The 22,657-nt window shown below is 27.8% G+C and overlaps 1 protein-coding gene across 1 annotated transcript; it reads left to right on the forward strand.

Annotated features, from left to right (window-relative positions):
- Positions 1–6,804: 6,804 nt before the first annotated feature.
- Positions 6,805–14,257, forward strand: LOC113377731 (putative SERF-like protein). The gene is made up of 3 exons (XM_026618141.1): positions 6,805–6,930; positions 8,647–8,761; positions 14,124–14,257. The coding sequence occupies exons 1-3, from the start codon at positions 6,924–6,926 to the stop codon at positions 14,194–14,196; spliced, it is 195 nt and encodes a 64-aa protein (XP_026473926.1). The 5' UTR covers positions 6,805–6,923; the 3' UTR covers positions 14,197–14,257.
- The last annotated feature ends 8,400 nt before the right edge of the window (positions 14,258–22,657 follow it).

Below are 22,657 nucleotides of genomic sequence, written 5' to 3' on the forward strand. Positions count from 1 at the left end.
TTTCACATATTAGGTTGTCAAATATCTCCCTTCCGCCTTTTTATATTATAAACCAAGAGCAAAAAAGCGGAAGGGAGATATTTGACAACCTAATATTACAAACAATTACAATTTTATGAGCCAGAATTGTTTTCCCAAGTCATTCTGAATCGTTTGACATTGAATTTAAGAAAAAGTATTATATGTGTTGAAACTAAATTTAAAGTTGTTTTTATTTGTTTAGTAAGTAAATATTTTTTTTTTTAGAAAATCTTTTCCAAGTCATTCTGAATCGTTTGGTACCGATTTTGGATAAATATATATATGTATTATTTGTGTGTGTATATATATATTTAGTAATTATAATCATTTTTACCAGAACAATTGTATTTTTTTTTATTTTCCTCAAATAAGTCTCAAGTATATTTGAAGAACAAATTGAATTATGATGTGGCAAAGTCTCTACTAATGAATAAAAATGAATTTAAAAGGGACTCTACTGACAAACAAACTGAAAATGATTTTAAAAGGGACTCTACTGACGAGCAAACTGACTACTGACGATAACATTATTTATAATGGAAAAAGGACTCTACTGACGAGCAAACTGAAAACTAAAGAAAAGGGACTCTACTGAGGAGCAAATTAAAATAAAATACAAAAATTGACTCTAATTGACTTATAATGATAAAAAGAACTCTACTGACAAGAAAATAAAAATGAGGGAAAAAGAACCCTACTGACGAACAAACTGAATCATGATAAAAAAAAGAACTCTACTGACGAGCACATTAAGAATGGATTTAAAAGGGAATCTACTAACGAGCAGACTAAAAAGTGAGTTTAAAAAGAACTCTTCTGTCGAGCAATTATGATGAGAAATAGGACTCTATTGTCAAGCAAACTGAAAAATTAGTTTAAAAAGAACTATACTGACATTTTAAAATTAAACTTGAAAGAAAAGGAGACTCTACTGACAAACAAACTAAAAACGAGGAAAAAAGAACTCTACTGACGAGCACGTTAAAAATGAATTTAAAAAGGACTCTACTCACGTGCAAACTGAAAAGTGAGTTTAAAAAGAACTTCATTGTGGAGCAATTATGATGACAAAATAAGAGAGAAAAGGGACTCTACTGACGAGCAATTTTAAAAATAAATTTAAAAAAACTCTACTGAAGAACAAACTGAATTATGAGAAAAAATGACCTTACTGACGAGCAAAATAAAAATGAATGCAATAGGGACTCTACTGACGAGCAAAATTAAACTTGAAAGGATAAAAGGACGAGCTAAACTAAAAAAAGGGATTATACTGACGAGCAAACTCAATCATAATCAAAAATTAGGACTGATTGTATCATTTTTTTATTTTCCTCGAACAAGTCTCAAGTATATTTTGAGTGTGAAATAAAAGAACTCTACTAACGAGCAAACTAAAATAACATGAAGAAATATTTCTACCTACGAATAAACTTAATTATAATGAGAAAAGGACTCTAATGACGAGCAAATTAAAGTAAGAGAGAAAAGGAACTCTACTGTCAAGCAAACTAAATTATGATGAGAAGAATAAATTGAATTGTAATCGGAAAAAAGGACTCTACTGACGAGCAAATTAAAAATAAAAGAAGGAACTTTATTGATGAGCAAATCAAAAATCAATTAAAAAAAAACTCTACTGATGAACAAACTAAAAATGAGGAAGAAAGGACTCTACTGACGTGCAAACTCCATTATAATGGAAAAAGGACTCTACTAACGACCAAACTGAATTACGATATGATAAAAGGACTCTACTGACGAACAAATTTAATTATAATAAAAAAAAAGAACTTTACTGACGAGCAAACTGAATTATGATGAGAAAAAAGGACTCTACTGACGAGTAAACTAATATTTTGAAACAAAAAGAAATAGAACAAAAAAAGAGATAAATTACAAATAGTACTCTATTGACTAGAAAATTTAGAAAAAAAAAATCCGGCTATGCTGATGATAACACAGGTCAACAAAGGAAATGGTGCAAACGATTTTAATGCTGTTTTTAAGTATATTTGGGGCGCTGATTTCAAAAATGACATTGGTTTTTTTCTATGAGCTTTAGTTTTCAAGATACGATATATATGATATATTTTACGATATTAGGTGCGCAACTAAGTTCTCGCTGTTTTTTCGATGAAAATGTAACTTTATTATAAAAAAATGCATCAATTGAGTTCGATACAGTTCTCCAGTGATGGTTTCACTCGGTTTCAACAGCTCATAACAAATAACACCGACCTGGTCCCACCATATGTAGAGCATAACCTTCGCAGTGAATATTCGGCCAAACCGAGATTTTCTCGTCTTTGGATTGCTGTAATGTATTCATTTTTTATCACCTGTCACGATGTGATAAAGAACCTCTTCTTTTCTCGCCGCTGGAGCAGTTGTTTACAGGCGAAAAAACGATGCTCGACGTCTCTTGACTTCAACTCACAAGAAACCGAAGTTTCTTGCTTCTAAATCATCCCCGACGCATGCTATAGCTTGGAAATGGTTTGATGGGTAACTCCTAATTTTAAAGCAAGATCTTCTTGAGTTTGGCACGAATCCTCTTCGAACAAGGCCTTCAATTTAGCGTTTTTGAAGGTTTTGGCCTTCTTTCACGAGGGTGGTCGTCAACATCAAAATCACCATTTTTGAAGCGACAAAACCCTTCACGACATGTTGTTTCGCTCATAGCAACATTCCCGTAGCTTTGGATGCACTTCAGCTCCCGTTTTTTTTTGAATGGAAGACGAAAATCAACACTCTTCGCAAATGACGATTGTTTGGCATAAAATTGGACATATTCACTTAACCAGATGTATATAATGCAAAAACGAAATCAATTATGTGCCGCAGCAGTTTGTTTACTTAGTCTAAGCTTGTTTCAAGACGTTTTGGATTTGTCAAAATCGACCAACCCTTACTGATAGAGCCATATACTGACAAACAGCAAGAACTTAGTTGCGCACCTAATATAAGGAACGAAAGTACAAAAGAGTAATACAATTCCGAATGTTATTTTAATGAGATATGACTACTCGTACATACAAACTTACAAGACCCATTCGGCCTTAGTTGGGACATTAGTTGACACTGTGAAAAGTTCTTTTCCGTGACGACCTCGAATGGACCTGGTTTCGGCAATTTCTTTGTATCTCAAAAACTAGAGCTGATACAAAAAAATGGTTTGCAGATTTGAAATCAGCGCAAAAAATACTATAAGAATCAGCTCTAACATTTGAGGCACCAAAAAAAAAAACTTTTTTTTGTTGGCCTGTGTAATCAAACTGAGACAGAAAATAAAAAGAGACTCTACTGACGATCAAACTGAGACAGAAAATAATAAGGGACTCTACTGACGATCAAACTGAAAATTAATTTAAAAAGGACTCTACTAACAAGCAAACTGAAAACGAAAGAAAAGGGACTCTACTGAGGAGCAAATTAAAATAAAAGAAAATGGTCTCTACTGACTAGCAAACTGAAAGTGATTTCAAAAAGGACTCTACTGACGAGTAAACTAATATTTCGACACAAAAAGAAAAATGACGAAAAAAGAGATAAATTACAAAAAAAACTCTACTGACTAGCAAATTTAAAAAAAAAAACATAAAAATTTGACTCTGCTGATAACCAAACTGAGACAGAAAATAAAAAGGGACTCTACTGACGAGCAAATTGAATTGTGATGAGAAAAAAGAATTCTACTGACGAGCTATATGATTTATCATGAGAAAAAGATTTAGAAAATAAGAAAAATTAAAAAAAAATGAAAAAAACTCTACTGACAAACAAAATTAGACTTGAAAGAAAATGAATAGTGTTTTCGATCGTAGTGATTTTGTTAAGGATTCGGATGTTACTATGTTGTAAATGGAAAAGGATTTATGTTTTTTTTTATTAAGGATATGGAAACATCATTGGTAATTATATTGCTGATATTTATGAGAAGACACTGATTGAGTTAAATAAATAAAATTAAATAAAATGGTGTTAAATTAAATTGAATATGTAAAATTGTATTGATTACATATATAAGAGTTAAAGAAGTTCTATGTTTATATTTAAATATTTTAAGCCACCAGTTTGAATGATACAACAAAATAAGAGCTGATTTCATTATTTATCTTATCACTTAATAATAGATGTGCTTTTTAAAACTTTTATTGCACTTAGTTATATAGAATGCAATAATAACATCATTACTAAGAGGTTTAATTTCAAAAACAGTTTCTTTACAAATACATTTTTATTTTTAATATTTGAAATTTGCACATGCTTTACACAATGAGGTTATAAATCATTTATCATATAATGATCACTAGCTGATGTTTACTAGTGATTAAGAGTACATTATGTAATTGTAAGGATATGTTTATTTTGCTAGAAAGTATTGAAAACTATAAAAATGTCTATCTATTTGCCGTGCGATCAGGCGTATTTTACATATAAACAAAACAAGGAAGAATGGTATGAAAACAGGATTCTCGAACATGCCCCCTTACTTGTTTTTATGTAAAATACGCCTGAACGCACTGCAAATAGACAGACATTTTCACATATTACAAACAATTGCAATTTTATGAGCCAGAATTGTTTTCCCAAATCATTCTGAATCGTTTGGCACTGAATTTGAAAAGAAATATTATATGTGTTGAAACTAAATTTAAAGTTGTTTTTATTTGTTTAGTAAGGAGATATGTATGTTTTTTTTAGAAATTTTTATATGCTTCAAGACATTCTGAATCGTGTGGCACCGATTTTGGATAAATGTGTGTATGTATTATATATGAGTGTAAATAGATGATAATAATAATATTTTTTACCAGAACAATTGCATAATTTTTTATTTTATTTTTAAGTCTCAAGTATATTTTGAGTTATGTTGAGAAAAAAGAAGTCTATTGACGAGCAAACTAAAAATTATTTTAATAAGGACTTCACTGATGGCCAAACTAAAAACGAATTCAAAAAGGACTCTAATGATGAGCAAACTAATTTATAATAAAAAAGGGACTCTACTGGCGCAGAGAAAACCGAGAAAAAAATAAGAAAGGGATTCTACTGACGAGCAAACTGAAAATGAATTTAAAAAGGACTCTAGCTGACGAGCAAAGTTAATTATAATGAGGAAAAGAACTCTACTAATGACCAATCAAACCACCGAATCATATTGATAAAAATGATTCTACTGACGAGCAAACTAAAAATGAATTAAAAAAGGACTCTACTGACGAGCAAACTTGATTTTAGGAAACAAATGGACTCTACTAACAAGCAAACTAAAAATAAGAGGAAAAGAGTCTGTACTGACAAGAAAACTAAAGATGAATTTAAAAGAATTATTCTTAAGAGCAAACTGAAATTAGGAGTAAAAAGGGACTCTACTGACGATGAAACTGAAAATGAATTTAAAAAGGGACTCTACTGAGGAGCAAACTAAAAATGATTTTTAAAAAGGACTCTAATGAGCTCATTTTTAAACCAAGGAACTTGAAACAGATTTTCCATAATATAAAATTTAAAACAAATCTCCATTTCAAATTGTTACTTATATTACACAAGTATTAAATTTGTAACTAACTAATGGTGATATAACTAATATTAATAATTTAATGAGGTAAAATATTTAGATATTAATATTTTATATGAATTAGTTGGAAAACTTCACAGCTGAAAATTGAGGTTAAGTTTCAAAAACAATATATATTTTTATATATATTATTACACGAATATTAACTTCGAAACTTGCTTTAACTATAAACGAACTATATTCAATTTGTTCAAATATTTATATAAATAAATATTCAACATTTCATTTACACAAATTAGTTCGACAATTTGACAGATGACAATTAAAGGTTAAGGTACAGAAATCATATTTATATACTTATTATATTGCATAAGTATTAAATTTGTTACTTACTATAATTATAAAACACAAAACAAGTGAAAAAACGCCAAAATATTTATATAGTTACATATTTTTAAATATCTCATTCAAATAAAAATTTGTTTTACACTTTGACAGTTGCAAATTGAAAGATAGGTGTCAGAAATGACATGATGATAATTATATATTGGAATTTAATTAAATAACAAAATACAAGCAAAAAATACTTAAAATGTCATATAATTATATAGTCGATAAATGATTAAAATAAATAAAATATACTTTCCTTTGAACACAAGACACTAGTTTGACACTTTGACACTTTGACAGTTGCAAGTTTAGAATAAAATATTAAATAAATATACACAAATATTAAATATTGTAACTTGGTATAATTATATAACTAAAAACAAATATAAAAATTATTTAAATGATTTCATATAAATAAGCACTTAAATATTTAAATTAAATTTAAATTAGTGTCAAACACTTTGACAGCTGCAAATTGAAAGTGAAGTTAGGTTTGACACATTGACAGTTACTAATTTGAAAAGTATTATTTATATATAAATAGTAGAAGAATATCAAATGTGTAACTTGATATGTATATATAAAACTAAATTATTTATTGTATTTGTTAATATATTTCAAAAAGTATTATAAATAATGTTTTGCATAAAGTGATTTGACAGTTGAAGGCTAAGACACAGAATCGTACAAGATGTCATTTATATATTTAAATATGCATATTAAATTTAAAATAGCTTTAATATAAATATATAACACAACAAAACAAACTTATGTTAAATAAAATTTTATCCATTTATTTCCATTACCAAGTACCCTTACCCATTTCCTCTCCTCTGGTAACACCAAATGCGAGCTGTCATATGTCAGCTCGCATTTCATTATTCGGTTTCATAAAAACTAAAAGTAACAAGAAGGGCGGCGAGCGCTTACAAAATCATTAAATTATTCTTTCCTTGATAGTCGGAGATTAAGATTTTAGTAAACAAAAATGACAAGTAAGTACGAACAATTTAATTAGCGTATTTCTATAACAACAATCGATATGGTTTGTTATTAAAATGGTAAAATAAATTGGGTTTGACAGAACTGGGTCGAAGGCAGTAAAAGTAATATATTGATGTAATGGAGGTAATAGAAGTATTTGGTAATTTAATTTGGTTGTTGTAAGTTGTTTTGTTTATTTAAAGTGTTTTTAGGGCTTTTGTTTTAAGGAAATTTAAAAGTGAAAGTTTTGTGCTGAAAGTGAAACTTGTTACTGCGTTCTTTATGATTTGCATGTTGACAGTTGAAAGTTTGAGGTTAAAACTGAACTCATTTATTTGTTAATAAGCAAAATGGAATTAATTTTGCTAAATAGTTGTGTCAGTATTGTTTTAGCATCTTGTTTTGTCAAAGTTTATTTATAATAAGAGTAATTAAAGCAAAATTCTTTCGTACAATGATTACTAACCTTCATTTACTCCAGTCACTTACGAGGCACAAAAAGGGATTTTAGAAGTCTCAAAATGCATTTTGTTGCAAAATAATGGAATCTATATTATAATGAATGCATTTACATAAAAATTTCAAAGCAAAAACAATGATATCTATACATTCTAAGCTTACTAACCTTTCTTTACTGCGGTATTTTATTTTATATATTAAAAAAGGGATTTTAGAAGTCTCAAAATGCATTTTTTTGCAACAAAATGCAATCTGCATTCTGATGACTACAACAAGATGTAAATTTCATGTCGAAAACAATGATTTGTATCCATTTTAAATTTACTAACCTTTCTTTACTGCAATGGAAAAGTCTCTTGCAAGACATAAAAATGGATTTAACAAGTTTCAAAATGCATTTTCTTGCAACAAAATGCACTCTATATTATAATGAATGCATCAATATGTAAACTTTATATCGAAAACAATGATTTGTATCCATTTTAAATTTACTAACCTTTCTTTACTGCAATGGAAAAGTCTCTTGCAAGACTTAAAATTGGATTTAACAAGTTTAAAATGCATCTTGTTGCAACAAAATGCAATCTGCATTATAATGAATGCATTGAGATGTAAATTTTATGTCGAAAACAATGATTTGTATCTATTTTAAATTTACTAACCTTCCTTTACTGCAATGGAAAAGTCTATTGCGAGACTTAAAAATGGATTTAACAAGTTTAAAATGCATTTTTGTGCATAAAATGCAATTTAGATTATAATGAATGCATCAATATGTAAATTTCATGTCGAAAACAATGATTTGTATCCATTTTAAATATACTAACCTTCCTTTACTGCAATGGAAAAGTCTCTTGCAAGACATAAAAATGGATTTAACAAGTTTCAAAATGCATTTTCTTGCAACAAAATGCACTCTATATTATAATGAATGCATCAATATGTAAATTTTATATTGAAAACAATGATTTGTATCTATAATAAATTTACTAACCTTCCTTTACTTCATTTGAAAAGTCTTTTGCAAGACCTAAAAATTAGACCTAAGTTTTTTCAACTATGCTATCAATTATTTAGAATAAATTACGTTATAAAATAACAATAAATAAGTCTGCTATTAATTGTTATTAATATTCAAAGTGGAATTTATAAACAAAACAATTTAATTAATCAATTATTGATGTTTACAATCTGATATATATATATATATATATATATATATATATATATATATTCTATTTATTAAGTGCATATTTCTGTTCCGATAGGAGGAAATCAAAGAGATTTAGCACGAGCTAAGAATCAGAAAAAGCAAGCCGAATTAGCCAAGAAGAAAAGTAGCACAGATAAAAATGGAATGACATTCGAGCAACGCAAACACAGGTAATAAAACAAAATTATAAAATTAATATAAATAGAAATTAATTTCAATTGATAACAAATTTGGTTTTGATTGTTATATACAGATTTATAGATAATTTTATTAGCTTACTAATGATTTATAATAATATATACAAGTTTAAACAAATTATTAACAAAATTGATCAAAATATAAAGAGTTTTTGTTGATGAATTTTTATAATAGCAATATATTATTATATTATTTAGAAATTTATTATTATATTATTTTGTTCAAATGGTTATAAAATGTTATATACAGATTTATAGATAATTTTATTAACTTCCCGTAGGGTAAGTTATTGTAATGGGCCGAAAATCGGAATTGAAAATTTTTTAAAGAACTTTCTGCTTGTCTTAACAAAATAATTGATTTTAGAAAAAAAAAATTTTTGCTTAATTTTTTTTTTTTTTTAACTTTTTGTATATCGAAAATATTTCAGATTTTATTTTTAATTCTGGCTATAGTTCTTTACAAATAATTTCAACTCTGCAATTCAGTTTATATAATTCTTATAAATATTAGACAATGTTACAATATTTAATCTATTTGAAAACATTTAATATTCCTCGTTACGGTACGGGAAGTTCCAGCAATTTGCCTTAAGGCACGATGCCATAATTGCCTCAAGACAGAATTCCACTTACAGCTAGTAAGCTTTTTAATGATATATAATAATATATACACGTTTAATAATTTAACAAAATCAATCAAAATATAAAAAATGTAACCAGCAGACATCTTGGTTTACCAAAAATGACGTCATTATTCAATTATAAAGTTTAAACAATTATTTTAATATAATTTTGCTTCAAATGTTTTAAATAGTCATATACAGATTTATAATTTTATCTACTTAAATGATATATAATAGTATATACTTGTTCAAACAAATTATTAACAACATTGATTAAAATGTAAAAAAAACGATTTTGTTGATTTTAATGTATTTTTATAACAGTAATATATTATTATATTATTTCGAAATTTTTTAATATATTATTTTGTTCAAAAGGTTATAAAACGTTATATATAGGTTTGTAGATAATTTTATAAGTTATTTAATAATATATAATAATTTATATTTAATTAATATATAATAATTTAAAATTTTAAAATCTAGTTTTTAACATTTGGTTACATTTTTGTGATTTCAGCATTATTTTGTTAGAATACATCTTTATTCTTGTGTATTGTCATATATGGTTAAAAACAAGAAAAATTTATCTATAAATCTGTATTTAACATTTTGCAACTGTTGGAACAAATTATTGAAAAATTTAGGATGATGTTGAATCTAGCTCGTAAGGACCGATGAAAAATTTTAGGATGTTGTGATTGCTTGCCTTATGAAGGACCAATTGTAAATACTTTGATTATAACTGTATATATTTATTTTATATTAATAACAAGTTATAAGTATATTTACAATAATTTTAATACTGTTTTTGATTACGTTCTGACTGATTGATTGATTTGTATGATTTTTGATAGATGATTTTTTGTTTATATATCAATATAGCCGCATGCTTTGATTGGCGCGAACATTCTCCCGGCCTTGAAATATAGATTTCAAAATAATTGGTAATCTTCATTAATGTGAATTAATTAAGTAGATGTTAGTGGTTTTGGTAACACTCAAATTTAATGAACTGCATTTCTTGATTCTTATTGGAAATCATAGTTTATCTTTTTTTTTTTAAGTGCTATAAGACCAATCAGTAATAATTAGTCCAGTATTCTCTAAATTGTCTTATAGGAGCACTGTGACATTTTCTCCTTAAACTGAATATTATGGTTGCATTTGCAGACGAAAAAAGTTTGCATATTCTGACTCCATATTCCACACGCTCTTGTTGTTTTGGAGTTGCTAATGTTGAGTAACGTGTTTTCGAAGATATCAAGCATTGACACATAGCAAGTTGAGGTTTAAGATTTTGAATATGGAAGTGATCAGGTATCTTTTGTATTGAAGCTTAAGCAATATTCAACTATGTTCCGATCTGTGTCTGAATTCTTCCGAACTGTGAATAATTTGAGGTTTGAAATATAAGCCATGATTGAATATGATTCCACGATATATTCCTTTTTTCATGTTATTCGTAATCTTGTTTTAGTTCGATTTATTTGCAAAAGTTTATAACATTTCATAGCAAATCTTATTGTTTTGTTTTATGAATAAATTTTGCAAGATTTATGCATCAACCATTTTGTCGCTAAATCAGATATTAGTTCGAATATAATACTATATTCATTATATCTTGTGTTTAAGAGACATGCGATAAAATAACATAGAAAAAGCCTCCATTTTTTCATTTAATCTTGTTAACAAATATAAGTAGTAAAGATATAATATTTAAATACACATGTGTAGGTATGGTATCGATAATTGATAGATGAATGGATTTTTGGACAGCGCTATGGGGTGACATTTGTAATAAGTTAAAGTTTTAGGTTTGAGTTTTGATTTGAACCCCAACGTGCAAAATTCCATTTCACCTAAGAATGATGTCAATGTCTTTAGTTTTAAATATTTGTTAATGCGTACTTAAGTTAGGTATGTCTTGCTTGATTGTTAGAACCAATGTTTTTTGCAATGGTTTGTTAATGCGTACTTAAGTTAAGGATGTTTTGCTTGATTGTCATGACTTGTTTTGATTTTATCAATTTATTAAGTGATTTATTCATTTTGTTAATCATTAATAAACTCTGTGATGTTCTGTTCTTTGTCATTTTAGTATTTGAACAAAGTTGAGATTCATAATACGTACCAGTTTAATGAGTACATGCTAAACTTGCAATTCAGATATTTCAATCGCAAAAATTGCAAAATTGTTAATCGTGCGATGCAGTCTTTAGTTAGAAGTCAAGGTGGACCTTGGCGCATTGCAAAGCTTTAGTACACTACAATGATTTTAATAAATTGTACGTAACCAGTAGTTTGCATACATTTCTGTTTTGAATAAATAAAATATATTCGCAAAAGCGATTTTATATTTATAAAAATAGAGATTTTAATCATATTAGAGTGATAGTAAGATCGCTCCAATATAATTTTTTATCAAACGCGATACTTAATGCCCGTTTCATTTTTCGCGCAAGAATTTTTAATAATTGTACCTCACTTAGTTTGAGGTATAAGAATGCTATGTGTTTTGATAGTGCTATTCTAGACTTTTCCACTATCAATTTTATTTTATAGCTAGAATTTGAAGTGAAAAACACATTCATTCGCGCGCTATATGTATAGATATGTAATTTCATGCTTAGACGATTTGGAGTTGGAAAGAAAAGTTTTGAATGGTTAGAATTCAATTCATAAAGATTGAGTTTAGCTTGCGTTAAAATGTTAGTGAGGTTGTTAATAAAAAATTTCATTATTGTATCAGCTGTAGTTAATGAACTATTAACGTTAAAATAATTTCTGGGGATTTCGAATATTTTTAGATGTTCAGTTATGCTTTGTTTAGGTGATTGTTCTGAACATCGTATTGATAAGAACGTATGTTGTTGATTCATGTTTATTTGTTATTGGAAAGTTTTCCCCGAATTGTTTGATGAATCTTTTGTCGTTTATCTGAACTAAAACTTGTTCGATCACTCTCTTTATATCGACCGTTAGTATTGAAGTATAAATTTTAAAATTTGTTTTAATGAAACAGATTTCGTTTCGGATATTCGGTCTAACAAGTTGTAGCTCAGTTGACAGCAGACTTGTATCGGATTTACAAGGTGCTTCCAAAATTACGCAAAAATTAGTTGTTAAATTGATTGACTTTAACACGTCTTGATGAGGTAAATATAAACTTATTTTAGGTATGCTTGCGTTTATGAAGTTATCATATTCGGTGAATTGGTTTATGTTTGCAAATGAAATATGACGTTTTAATGTTACTTGTCTACTATATTCTATGTCTTTGATATTTTTTGCAAATTGAATTATAGTACCAAAACTTCCGTCAATAGTCATAATTGTATTAGTAATAGAATGCTCTTCGCGTTGTTTTTCCGTTTCAGTAAAGTATTGTTTATCGTCGTATGGTTTGCGTATTTCTGAAGATATATCTACTTGAGCTTCTAAGTTAGATTCATGATTTGATACCGAAATTGATTTAGAAATGTTTAATTGAGGTAAATAAAATTGAGGCTGTTTTATGTTACCTGCATTATTTGTTGTTTTGGTATAATTTAAATTGAATTCCGAACTAGTATCTGATTTATTCAATGCTGCTAGTCTAAGCTTTGATAATGTTGTCAAGCATTTTTGGTATTTATCAAAAAACTCTTCTAATTCGTTATCAAATAAATTATCAATTTCTTCTTCATCATCAAGTAAAGTTGCTATTTTGATAACCGTATCTTCAAACAAGTCAAAATAGGTCTTACATATTCTTTAAAACTGCTTATTTCAGAAATATTCAATTCACACACAGGCATGTGTGACCATTGATTGCAAATCTTTTCGCAATATGCTAATTGCGATTTAATTTCTAGTTGCTTTGTTTTGAGTGATTTTAAAGTTTTTAACGATTCCATCTGTCACAGATCGTACTAAACTCTATTAATTAAATGAGGAAAGATTGATAAGAAGGAATTGTAATTGAATAACCTGGTTTCTTGTTTTGCTTGTGCTTGTAGCTGTAGCTCCAAATTTGAACTTCTTATCTTGATTTTGAACTTCCTCTTTATTTAATCTTGATTTACTTGGTTTATGCTTGATCTCTCCTTCGATTGCTGGACGTCACATCCGGCTCGAAGGACCAATGAAAAATTTAGGATGATGTTGAATCTAGCTCGTAAGGACCGATGAAAAATTTTAGGATGTTGTGATTGCTTGCCTTATGAAGGACCAATTGTAAATACTTTGATTATAACTGTATATATTTATTTTATATTAATAACAAGTTATAAGTATATTTACAATAATTTTAATACTGTTTTTGATTACGTTCTGACTGATTGATTGATTTGTATGATTTTTGATAGATGATTTTTTGTTTATATATCAATATAGCCGCATGCTTTGATTGGCGCGAACAATTATATAAAAATAATTAGTTATACTTTGGCATTAAAATTTTTATCAGAGGCACTAGGATTATATTTATATTTATTTTGTTTAAATTTAATTCAATATGCTAGTAGTATTATATATCATTAGAAAGCTAATTAAATAAACTACAAGTACATATATAACAATTTAAAATGTTTAGAACAAAAGTCCTTAGAAAATATTTGTAAACTTTGAATTTACAAAACTTACAACAGTCTTTTACCCCCGTGGTTTAAGTATTTGCTAACCTATGTCTCACCCAGATGTCACCACAATTTTCTTTCTTTTCCCAGGGATGCCGAGCTGATGCGTGAAAAACAAAGAAAAAAGGAGCAAGAAGCTGCCGCAGCCTCTGGTAACAGTTAATTCAACAAAACACAAATATTTTCAAGAAGAATGCTTGTGAAAAAAAAATAGAACTAACAAACTAACTTACTACACGACTAACTTTATTATGAAATCGATCTTTATCAAATTTATCCCGAGCAGCAGATTCTAATTAATTCTTAATAGATTTAATCGAAGCCTTTTAACGAATAATATTTCTTTAAATAAGATGTAAAACACACATACAACAGTCCATTATGAGATTTTGTCAATGCGATATATAGATATGATGACATGTTTGCCGTTTTATGATTCTTGAAAAAGTTATTTACATTTTTTATATAAATAAATGATAAGTGAATAAAGAAGTTGCATTTTCATATATGGATTTTTGATGGAATTTCAGGATTAAGGTAAATTTTTTATATTTACAGGATTTATATATATATATATATATATATATATAATAATAATTGTCGAATGAGTGTTAACCCTTTCCACTTGGATGCAAAATGCATATAAATCTCGCAATTTGCGAGTGGAAAGGGTTAAAATGGGTGCCCCAATTTTAAATAATACCTCCATTTTCGTATAGTGCTCTTCCAGACCTTTCATTTGATACCCCACATGCATTTTTACCATACAAAAATATTTTGGCCCACTGTACTATTTACAGTATGCAACTACTTTAGTAATGCATTGATAAGTCGTTTGTGCATTTATTTACTTGCTTGTAACTTTTAAACCGTGCGTCCAAAATTAACAAATTATTCGGCAAATTTGTTCAGAATTAAATTATCTACAAGATTGTCTAACACTACAAGTCCCTAGAGCAACTCGAAGTACTTTAAAATTATAAAAATGTACAAGAATTTTTATTAAAAATCGGAACGTTTTAGAGTACGGAACCCCTGCAGGTTTATCGAGTACCTGAATATTATTTATGTATAAAGCTCGTTGAGACCTTTCATTTGATACCCCACATCGATTTTTGCCATACAAAAATATTTTGGCCCACTGTACTATTTATAGTACGCACCTACTTGAAGTCGTTTGTGCATTTATTTATTAAATCGCTTATAACTTTTAAACCGTGCGTCCAAAATTAACAAAATATTCGGCAAATTTGTTCAAAATTAAATTGTCTACAAGATTGTCTAACATCACAAGTCCCTAGAGCAACTCGGTGTACTTCAAAATTATAAAATATGTACAAGATTTTTATAAAAAAAACGGGACATTTTAGGGTACGGAACCCTGTTGGTTTATCGAGTATCTGAATATTATTTTTGTATAGTGCTCGTTGAGACCTTTCATTTGATACCCCACATGCATTTTTGCCATACAAAAATATTTTGGCCCACTGTACTTTTTATAGTACGCAACTACTTTACAAGTCGTTTGTGCATTTACTTACTAAATCGCTTGTAACTTTTAAACCGTACGTCCAAAATTAATAAAATATTCGGCAAATTTGTTCAAAATTAAACCATCTACAATATTGTTTAACATAACAAGTCCCTAGAGCAACTCGGTGTACTTCAAAATTATAAAAAATGTACAAGATGTTTATAAAAAAACGGGAATTTTATGGTACGGAACCCCTGTTGGTTTTTCGAGTATTGGACTATTATTTTTGTATTTTGCTCGTTGAGACCTTTCATTTGATATCCAAAATGCATTTTTGCCATACAAACACATTTTGGCCCACTGTACTATTTACAGTATGCAACTACTTGAAGTCGTTTGTGCATTTACTTACTAAATCGCTTGTAACTTTTAAACCGTACGTCCAAAATTAACAAAATATTCGGCAAATTTGTTCAAAATTAATTGTCTACAAGATTGTCTACTATCACAAGTCCCTAGAGCAACTCGGTGTACTTTAAAATTGTAAAAAATGTACAAAATTTTTATAAAATACGGAACATTTTAGGTACGGAACCCCTGTTGGTTTATCGAGTATCTGAATATTATTTTTGTATAGAGCTCGTCGAGACCTTTCATTTGATACCCTACATGCATTTTTGCCATACAAAAACATTTCTTGGCCCACTGTACTATTTACAGTATGCAACTACTTCAATACTGCATTGATTTATTTACTAAATCGCGTGTAACTTTTAAACCGTTAGTCCAAAATTAACAAAATATTCGGCAAATTTGTTGTAAATTAAACAATCTACAATATTGTCTAACATTATAAGTCCCTAGAGCAACTCTCTGTACTTTAAAATAGCATTTTAAAAACCTCAAGAACAATTTTTGTTAATATCGACTTAATACTCTTTTGGATTGCAACTACAAATTCAACGCGCATTTAGTTACAAAAAAATTAATAACTTTTAAACTATTTGCCCTAAATAAATAAAATATTTGGCAAATTTGTTGCAAATTAAACAATCTACAATATTGTCTAACTACATGGGTACCTATTATAACTCGATATACCGTAAACCTCCGTATAACACGGTCGTTGCGTTCCAAAAAAGTAGCATGATTTTATAATAAATATTGTTATTTTTATTAATTGTTTTAAGAAGTAATATACATTACATGAATTATGATTGTTTTCGTCATGATTAACTGATAGGTGCTATTCAGCAAGATATTGCAAGATATCTTCATTTTCTATGCAGTTTTTTGCAAAAATTATTTACTTTTAAAAGATATTTATATGTTTACCACATACAAAATTATCTTTATAAAAGTTTTATGCTCATTTTATTTAAAGAATCTTTGTTTCGGATAAACCTAGAATTTATTTATTAATTATTTTATTAAATTAGTTATATTTTGCATTAGTTACATTTCCGCATTTACTAAGCTATTTTACTAATTTTAGATTAAATAAAGTAAAATTTTCATAGATTTTACTCTAATTTTTATTTTATTAGGGTTTTTCTCAATTATGAAACCATATTAGAGCGAATCCGTGCTTTAAAAGTACCGTGTTATAAAGGGGTATTTATGGTATCAAATTTTAAACCGTGTTATAGAAGTACCGTGTTATGCGAGGGCTATCTGTACTTTAAAATTGCATTTTAAAACAACAAATCTAATTGTAATAATCTATTTAATAGAACATAGTTTGTTCAAAGTGTTACGCGCATTTAGTTATAAAATATTCAATAACTTTTAAACTATTTGTGCAAATTGAATACAATATTCGTCAAATTGAACCATCTACAATATTGTCTAACATCAAAAGTACCTAGGACAACTCGGTGTACTTTGAAATAGCATTTTTGAACATATTTAATTGATACTTTAATACACAATTTAATTGATGACTCATTGTTTTAACACATTGTTTTTGTTGGATTGGTTCTGTAGTGAGCGCGCATTTAGTTACAAAAAAATTAATAACTTTAAAACTATTTGTGCAAAATAAATAAAATATTCGGCAAATTTGTTGTAAATTAAACAATCTACAATATTGTCTAACAACAAAATGCTCTACAACAACTCGGTATACTCAAAAATTACTCATAGCACGAAAAATACTTCAGTGGTACAAAAAAATTGGCTACGAATTTAAACAAATAATTCCTTCTGCAACATACTTAAAATTTTTGCATAACTTATTGCAAATATTACAAATTTAATAAAACAACAATTTGTTTAAAAATTTGAAAAATTGTTTAAGAAAATTTTGAAAATTTTTGAACACACATTTTGAAAAAAAAATATAAATTGTATACGCGACTTTTAAAACGGATTTTTAGTTAAATTTCAAGAGTTTTATATAAAAATTTTGTGGTTTTCGTTAAAACAAACCTTTATGTACCTTTATGACAAATTTAAACTTTAATTTCAGCCCTTAAAACCTCATTTTGTCATCCCTGTGCAAAATTTTGCAAATTTGTAAAAATTAAAAACACCTCGGGGACTTTTTTAAATTTTCGCCTGATTTTTTAGGCTTTTATACCAAAATTTTATATTACTATATACCCCCAACATTTGTATATCTTCCTTTATAGCCTTATAACAAATTTAAACTTTAATTTTAGCCCTTAAAACCTTCTAAATCATTCTCTTCTAAAATTTTGCAAATTTTGCCAAAATAAAAAACGTCTCAGAACTTTTTTAAATTCTGTCCAATATTTTAGGCTTCCATACAAAAATTTTATATCATTAAAATCCACGAACCTTCAAGAATCTTTTTTGCAATTTTGTACCCCAATTTGGTTCCTTTTTCCACCCCTAAACCCTTCTTTTGTCCGCCTCTGCGCATGCGCAATGCGCCCTCATAATTTCATACAAAAAGTCGTATCGTCAGTTGCGATTTCGACGCCGGGACGAGCGGACGCTCCGCTGCAAAAAGGTAAAATAAATTACGCAAAAATTGTCAAAAAAAAAACCAAAAAAATAGTAATAGATTCTCAAAAATCTGCAGAATATTTTGTGCTATTTTTTTTTTCAAAAATTGTGTGCTAAATAGTGGTTTTTGGGGATTGAAAAGTGTGTTCAGTGCTGGTGGTGTTTGAGGTTAAAAACACGTGGGTTTTGTTAAAGTGATTTGTGAGATTGTTTAAACAAATTGTGGTTTTGGTAAATTTGAGGTATTTGTGATATTTTGTGTTAAAATTTAGTGGGTGTTGGGAAAGGAATTATTTGTTTAAATTAGGGGTGAAAATTTTTTGCACGCCCCAAGTTTCGTTCCGGGTAGCCCGTTTATGGTAGTAAATTTTATGCTCGTGTTTTTAGGAAGGGTTTAGGAGTATACCGAGTTGTCGTAGGGGTTTTTGATGTTAGACAATATTGTAGATTATTTAATTCACAACAAATTTGCTGAATCTTTTATTTAGTTTGGACAAATAGTTCAAAAGTTATTGATTTTTTTGTAACTTAATGCGCCGGAGGTTTAAGTCGGTATGTACTAGATTCATAGCTAGGGTTTTGCTTACAAAATGCGATTTTAAAGTATACCAAGTTGTGGTAGATACTTCTATTGTTAGACAGTATAATAGATTGTTTAATTTACAACAAATTTGCTGAATATTTTGTTAATTTTGGACGTACGGTTTAAAAGTTATAAGAGATTTCGTAGGTACAAGTTCCATATTTTTCATTTATATTAACAACGTTTGCCTTTGCTTGAACGCCTGACAATTTATTTGCGTATCTTAATTTTTTGAGCAAAAACGGCTTGACCGATCTCGTTACAAATTTAATTGCCATTAGTCAACACATTTATGTATACAATAGTTATTGAATTTTACAAATCGCATAATTAGTTTTCGAAATATTAATTATGTAACACACCTTTATACACTTTAATGTATACAAACGAAATAGTTTTATTGTATATTTAATTGTGCAAAAACGGCTTAACCGATTATCACAAAACTTTACACAAACGTAATCGACATCCATACGTATCGAATGGTTTTCGTAAAATTTTGAAATAGTTTCAAAATTTTGCCAATAAATAATAATTCAACACGTTTTCAGCATTTTTAGGAAGTCTTTTCATGTTATTTCCGCACGTTTTAATTTTTTGTGCAAAAACGGCTGTACCGATCTTCACGCCAATTTAATAAGATATAGTCTACATTCATACTTATCGAATGCTTTTGGAATTTTTTGAATCGAATAATTAGTTTTTTAAATATCGTCTAAACAAATATTACGTTATCACTTTTACGTTTTAGGTATTTTAGGGACACTTTTTTAGATTTGCGTAATTTGTGCAAAAACGGCTCGACTGATCTGTTCATAAAATTTATGGTAGCAAAACGACATTTATACGTATCGAATGGTTTTTGTATTTTTCAAAACGATTAATAATTAAAAATTATTTAACACGACTTGTATTAACAATTTTGTCAATCAATAAGCAACTTGAATTAGAGATTCTTAAGTAATTTTATTAATTTAAGAAGAAACGGCTTTACCGATCTGCATACAAAAATTACTGTTTTTAAATGACATTTATCGAATGGTTTTTGAATTTTTCAAAACGGTTTATTATTTTTCGTTAAATTAAAAATACTTTGAAGTAATTATTTGCTGAGAACGTCTTGAAATGTGAAACTTTGATAAGGATTCTTACGTAATTTTATTAATTTTAAAAGAGAAACGGCTTGATCGATCTTGTTACAAAATTTATGGTAACAAAACAACTTGAATACACATCGAATGGTTTTTGAATTATTGGAAACGGATAATTTTTTTAGGTTAAATTAAAAATACTTTGAAGTAATTACGTTCTGAGAACTAGAATAGATTTATATTTTTTCAGTATTTTTTTAAATTTAAATAGAAACGGCTCGACCGATCTTGTTACAAAATTTAGGGTAGCAAAACAACATTTATACTTATCGAACGGTTTTTGAATTTTTCAAAACGAAAAATTATTTTTTGTTAAATTAAAAATACTTTGGAGTAATAACGTTCAAATTAAAATTACGTTTGTGAACTGGGATAGGTAGCTTTATATTTTTTTCACTATTTTTATTAATTTAAAAAGAAACGGCTTGACCGATCTGTTTACAAAATTTATGGTAGCAAAACGACATTTATACGTATCGAATGGTTTTTGAATTTTTCAAAACGGTTAATTATTTTTCGTTAAATTAAAAATACTTTGAAATAATTATTTCCTGAGAACGTCTTGCAATGTGAAACTTTGATTAGGATTCTTACGTATTTTTATCAATTTAAAAAGAAACGGCTCGACGGATCTTGTTACAAAATTTATGGTAGGGAAACAACATTTATACATATCGAATGGTTTTTGAATTTTTTAAAACGTTTAATTATTTTTCGGTAAATTAAAAATATTTTCGAGTAGTTATATTCTGAGAACTAGCCTAGGTTTATATTATTTTCAGTAATTTTTTTAAATTAAAAAGAAACGGCTCGACCGATCTTGTTACAAAATTCATGGTAGCAAAACGATATTAATACGTATCGAATGGTTTTTGAATTTTTCAAAACGGTTAATTATTTTTCGGTAAATCAAAAATACTTTGAAGTAATTACGTTCAAATTAAAATTACGTTCTGGGAACTAGGATAGATAGCTTTATATTTTTTCACTATTTTTATTAATTTAAAAAGAAACGACTCGACCGATCTTGTTACAAAATTTATGGTAGCAAAACGACATTTATACGTATCGAATGGTTTTTAAATTTTTCAAATCGGACAAATAGTTTTTATACAATTATTTTTTCAATGTAAAATTCGACGCGGTTCAAAAGCCCAGTGCATTTTTTTGGATTTTTAATTTTATTAATTCTTTTACGAATTTTTTTTTAATTGTTTATATTTTATTTATTTAAACAAATGTCTAAAGTATTTATTTTTGCAAAAAAAAATTCGTTTTTGTAATTGTTTATATTAAAAAAAAATATTCAAAGTCGTCACATAATTATCGTCTTAGTGTCATTTTATTTTTGATTTTGTGTTTCAAAGTGCTTCCTCTTTCAGTTCCCTGTACTTTTTTTCCCCAAAATTCAAAAAAATAACAAAAGTGTACTCAACAGTGCAAGTGTTCCAAAAAAAATATCAAAAGTTTTAAAAGTGTAGTAAAGTGTTTACAAAAGTGTTCAAAATTTTCAAAAAAAAAAAACAATTCCAAAATGAGTGAAAAAGTGTCCAAAAAATGTCCAGAACTGCTGATTGGGCTGATTGGGCTGATTTTGTTGCTGATTTGTTCCAGTAGCCGATTTGCAGTTTATGCTGATAATTTAGGTGAGTGAAATTTTTGTTTTCGCGCGAAAAAAAAGTGTAGGGCAGTGGAAGCCCATCGGTTTTGGTGTCGTGATTTCTCGTAAACTAATAGAGATAGAGTTGTGGGAATTTCAGTTGAGGTACCTAGAATTTTTGTAGGAATTTGGAAATTTAGAAAAATTTTGAAAATTTGGACAAAAATTTGGAAATTTTGGGAAAAAATTGATAAAATTAAAATGCACTTTGAATTTGCATTCAAAATGCAATTTATTTTGGTGTAATTTATTTAAAAAACAATTTTAAAATGTATATATAATTATGTGCAAAGTTTTTATTATTATTATTTAATTTAATTTAAATTACTTATTATTTGTTGGATAAATTTGTGCACTGAGGGTTTAATATGGATTTTAAAACAAAAATGCATTTTTGCTCAGTGCATATAGTTGTAAATGCATTTTTTACCCAAAAATTATGTAACAAATACTACGTTTTTTATACACAAAAATACTACAAGGTTGTAAGTATTTGCTGCAAAAATTTGTGCACTAAGGGTTCATTACAGTATTTAAAAAAAATAATTAAAATTAAGATTAATATTCATACCCTTACGTACAAGGTGTAGATTAAAATGCAAATACAACTTGCATGATGCAACTTTAATATTTTTTTGCAATTTGCATTAACAAAAAATGTTGGTTTAATTTGTATTTATAAATAGTACAGGGTTTGAAGTATTTGCTGTAAAAATTTGAACACTGAGGGTGCAATATGTTGTTTACAATAAACCAAAACAGAATTCAAGTACCTGACAATGT

This window comes from Ctenocephalides felis, unplaced genomic scaffold (assembly GCF_003426905.1).
Source record: "Ctenocephalides felis isolate EL2017-DRISC unplaced genomic scaffold, ASM342690v1 CF-g0.4_SCAFFOLD_01886, whole genome shotgun sequence".
NCBI lineage: Eukaryota > Metazoa > Arthropoda > Insecta > Siphonaptera > Pulicidae > Ctenocephalides > Ctenocephalides felis.

Coding starts and splice junctions, on each gene's coding strand:
- LOC113377731 (XM_026618141.1), top strand. Junction 8,762..14,123: donor TTCGAGCAACGCAAACACAG/GTAATAAAACAA, acceptor TTCTTTTCCCAG/GGATGCCGAGCTGATGCGTG.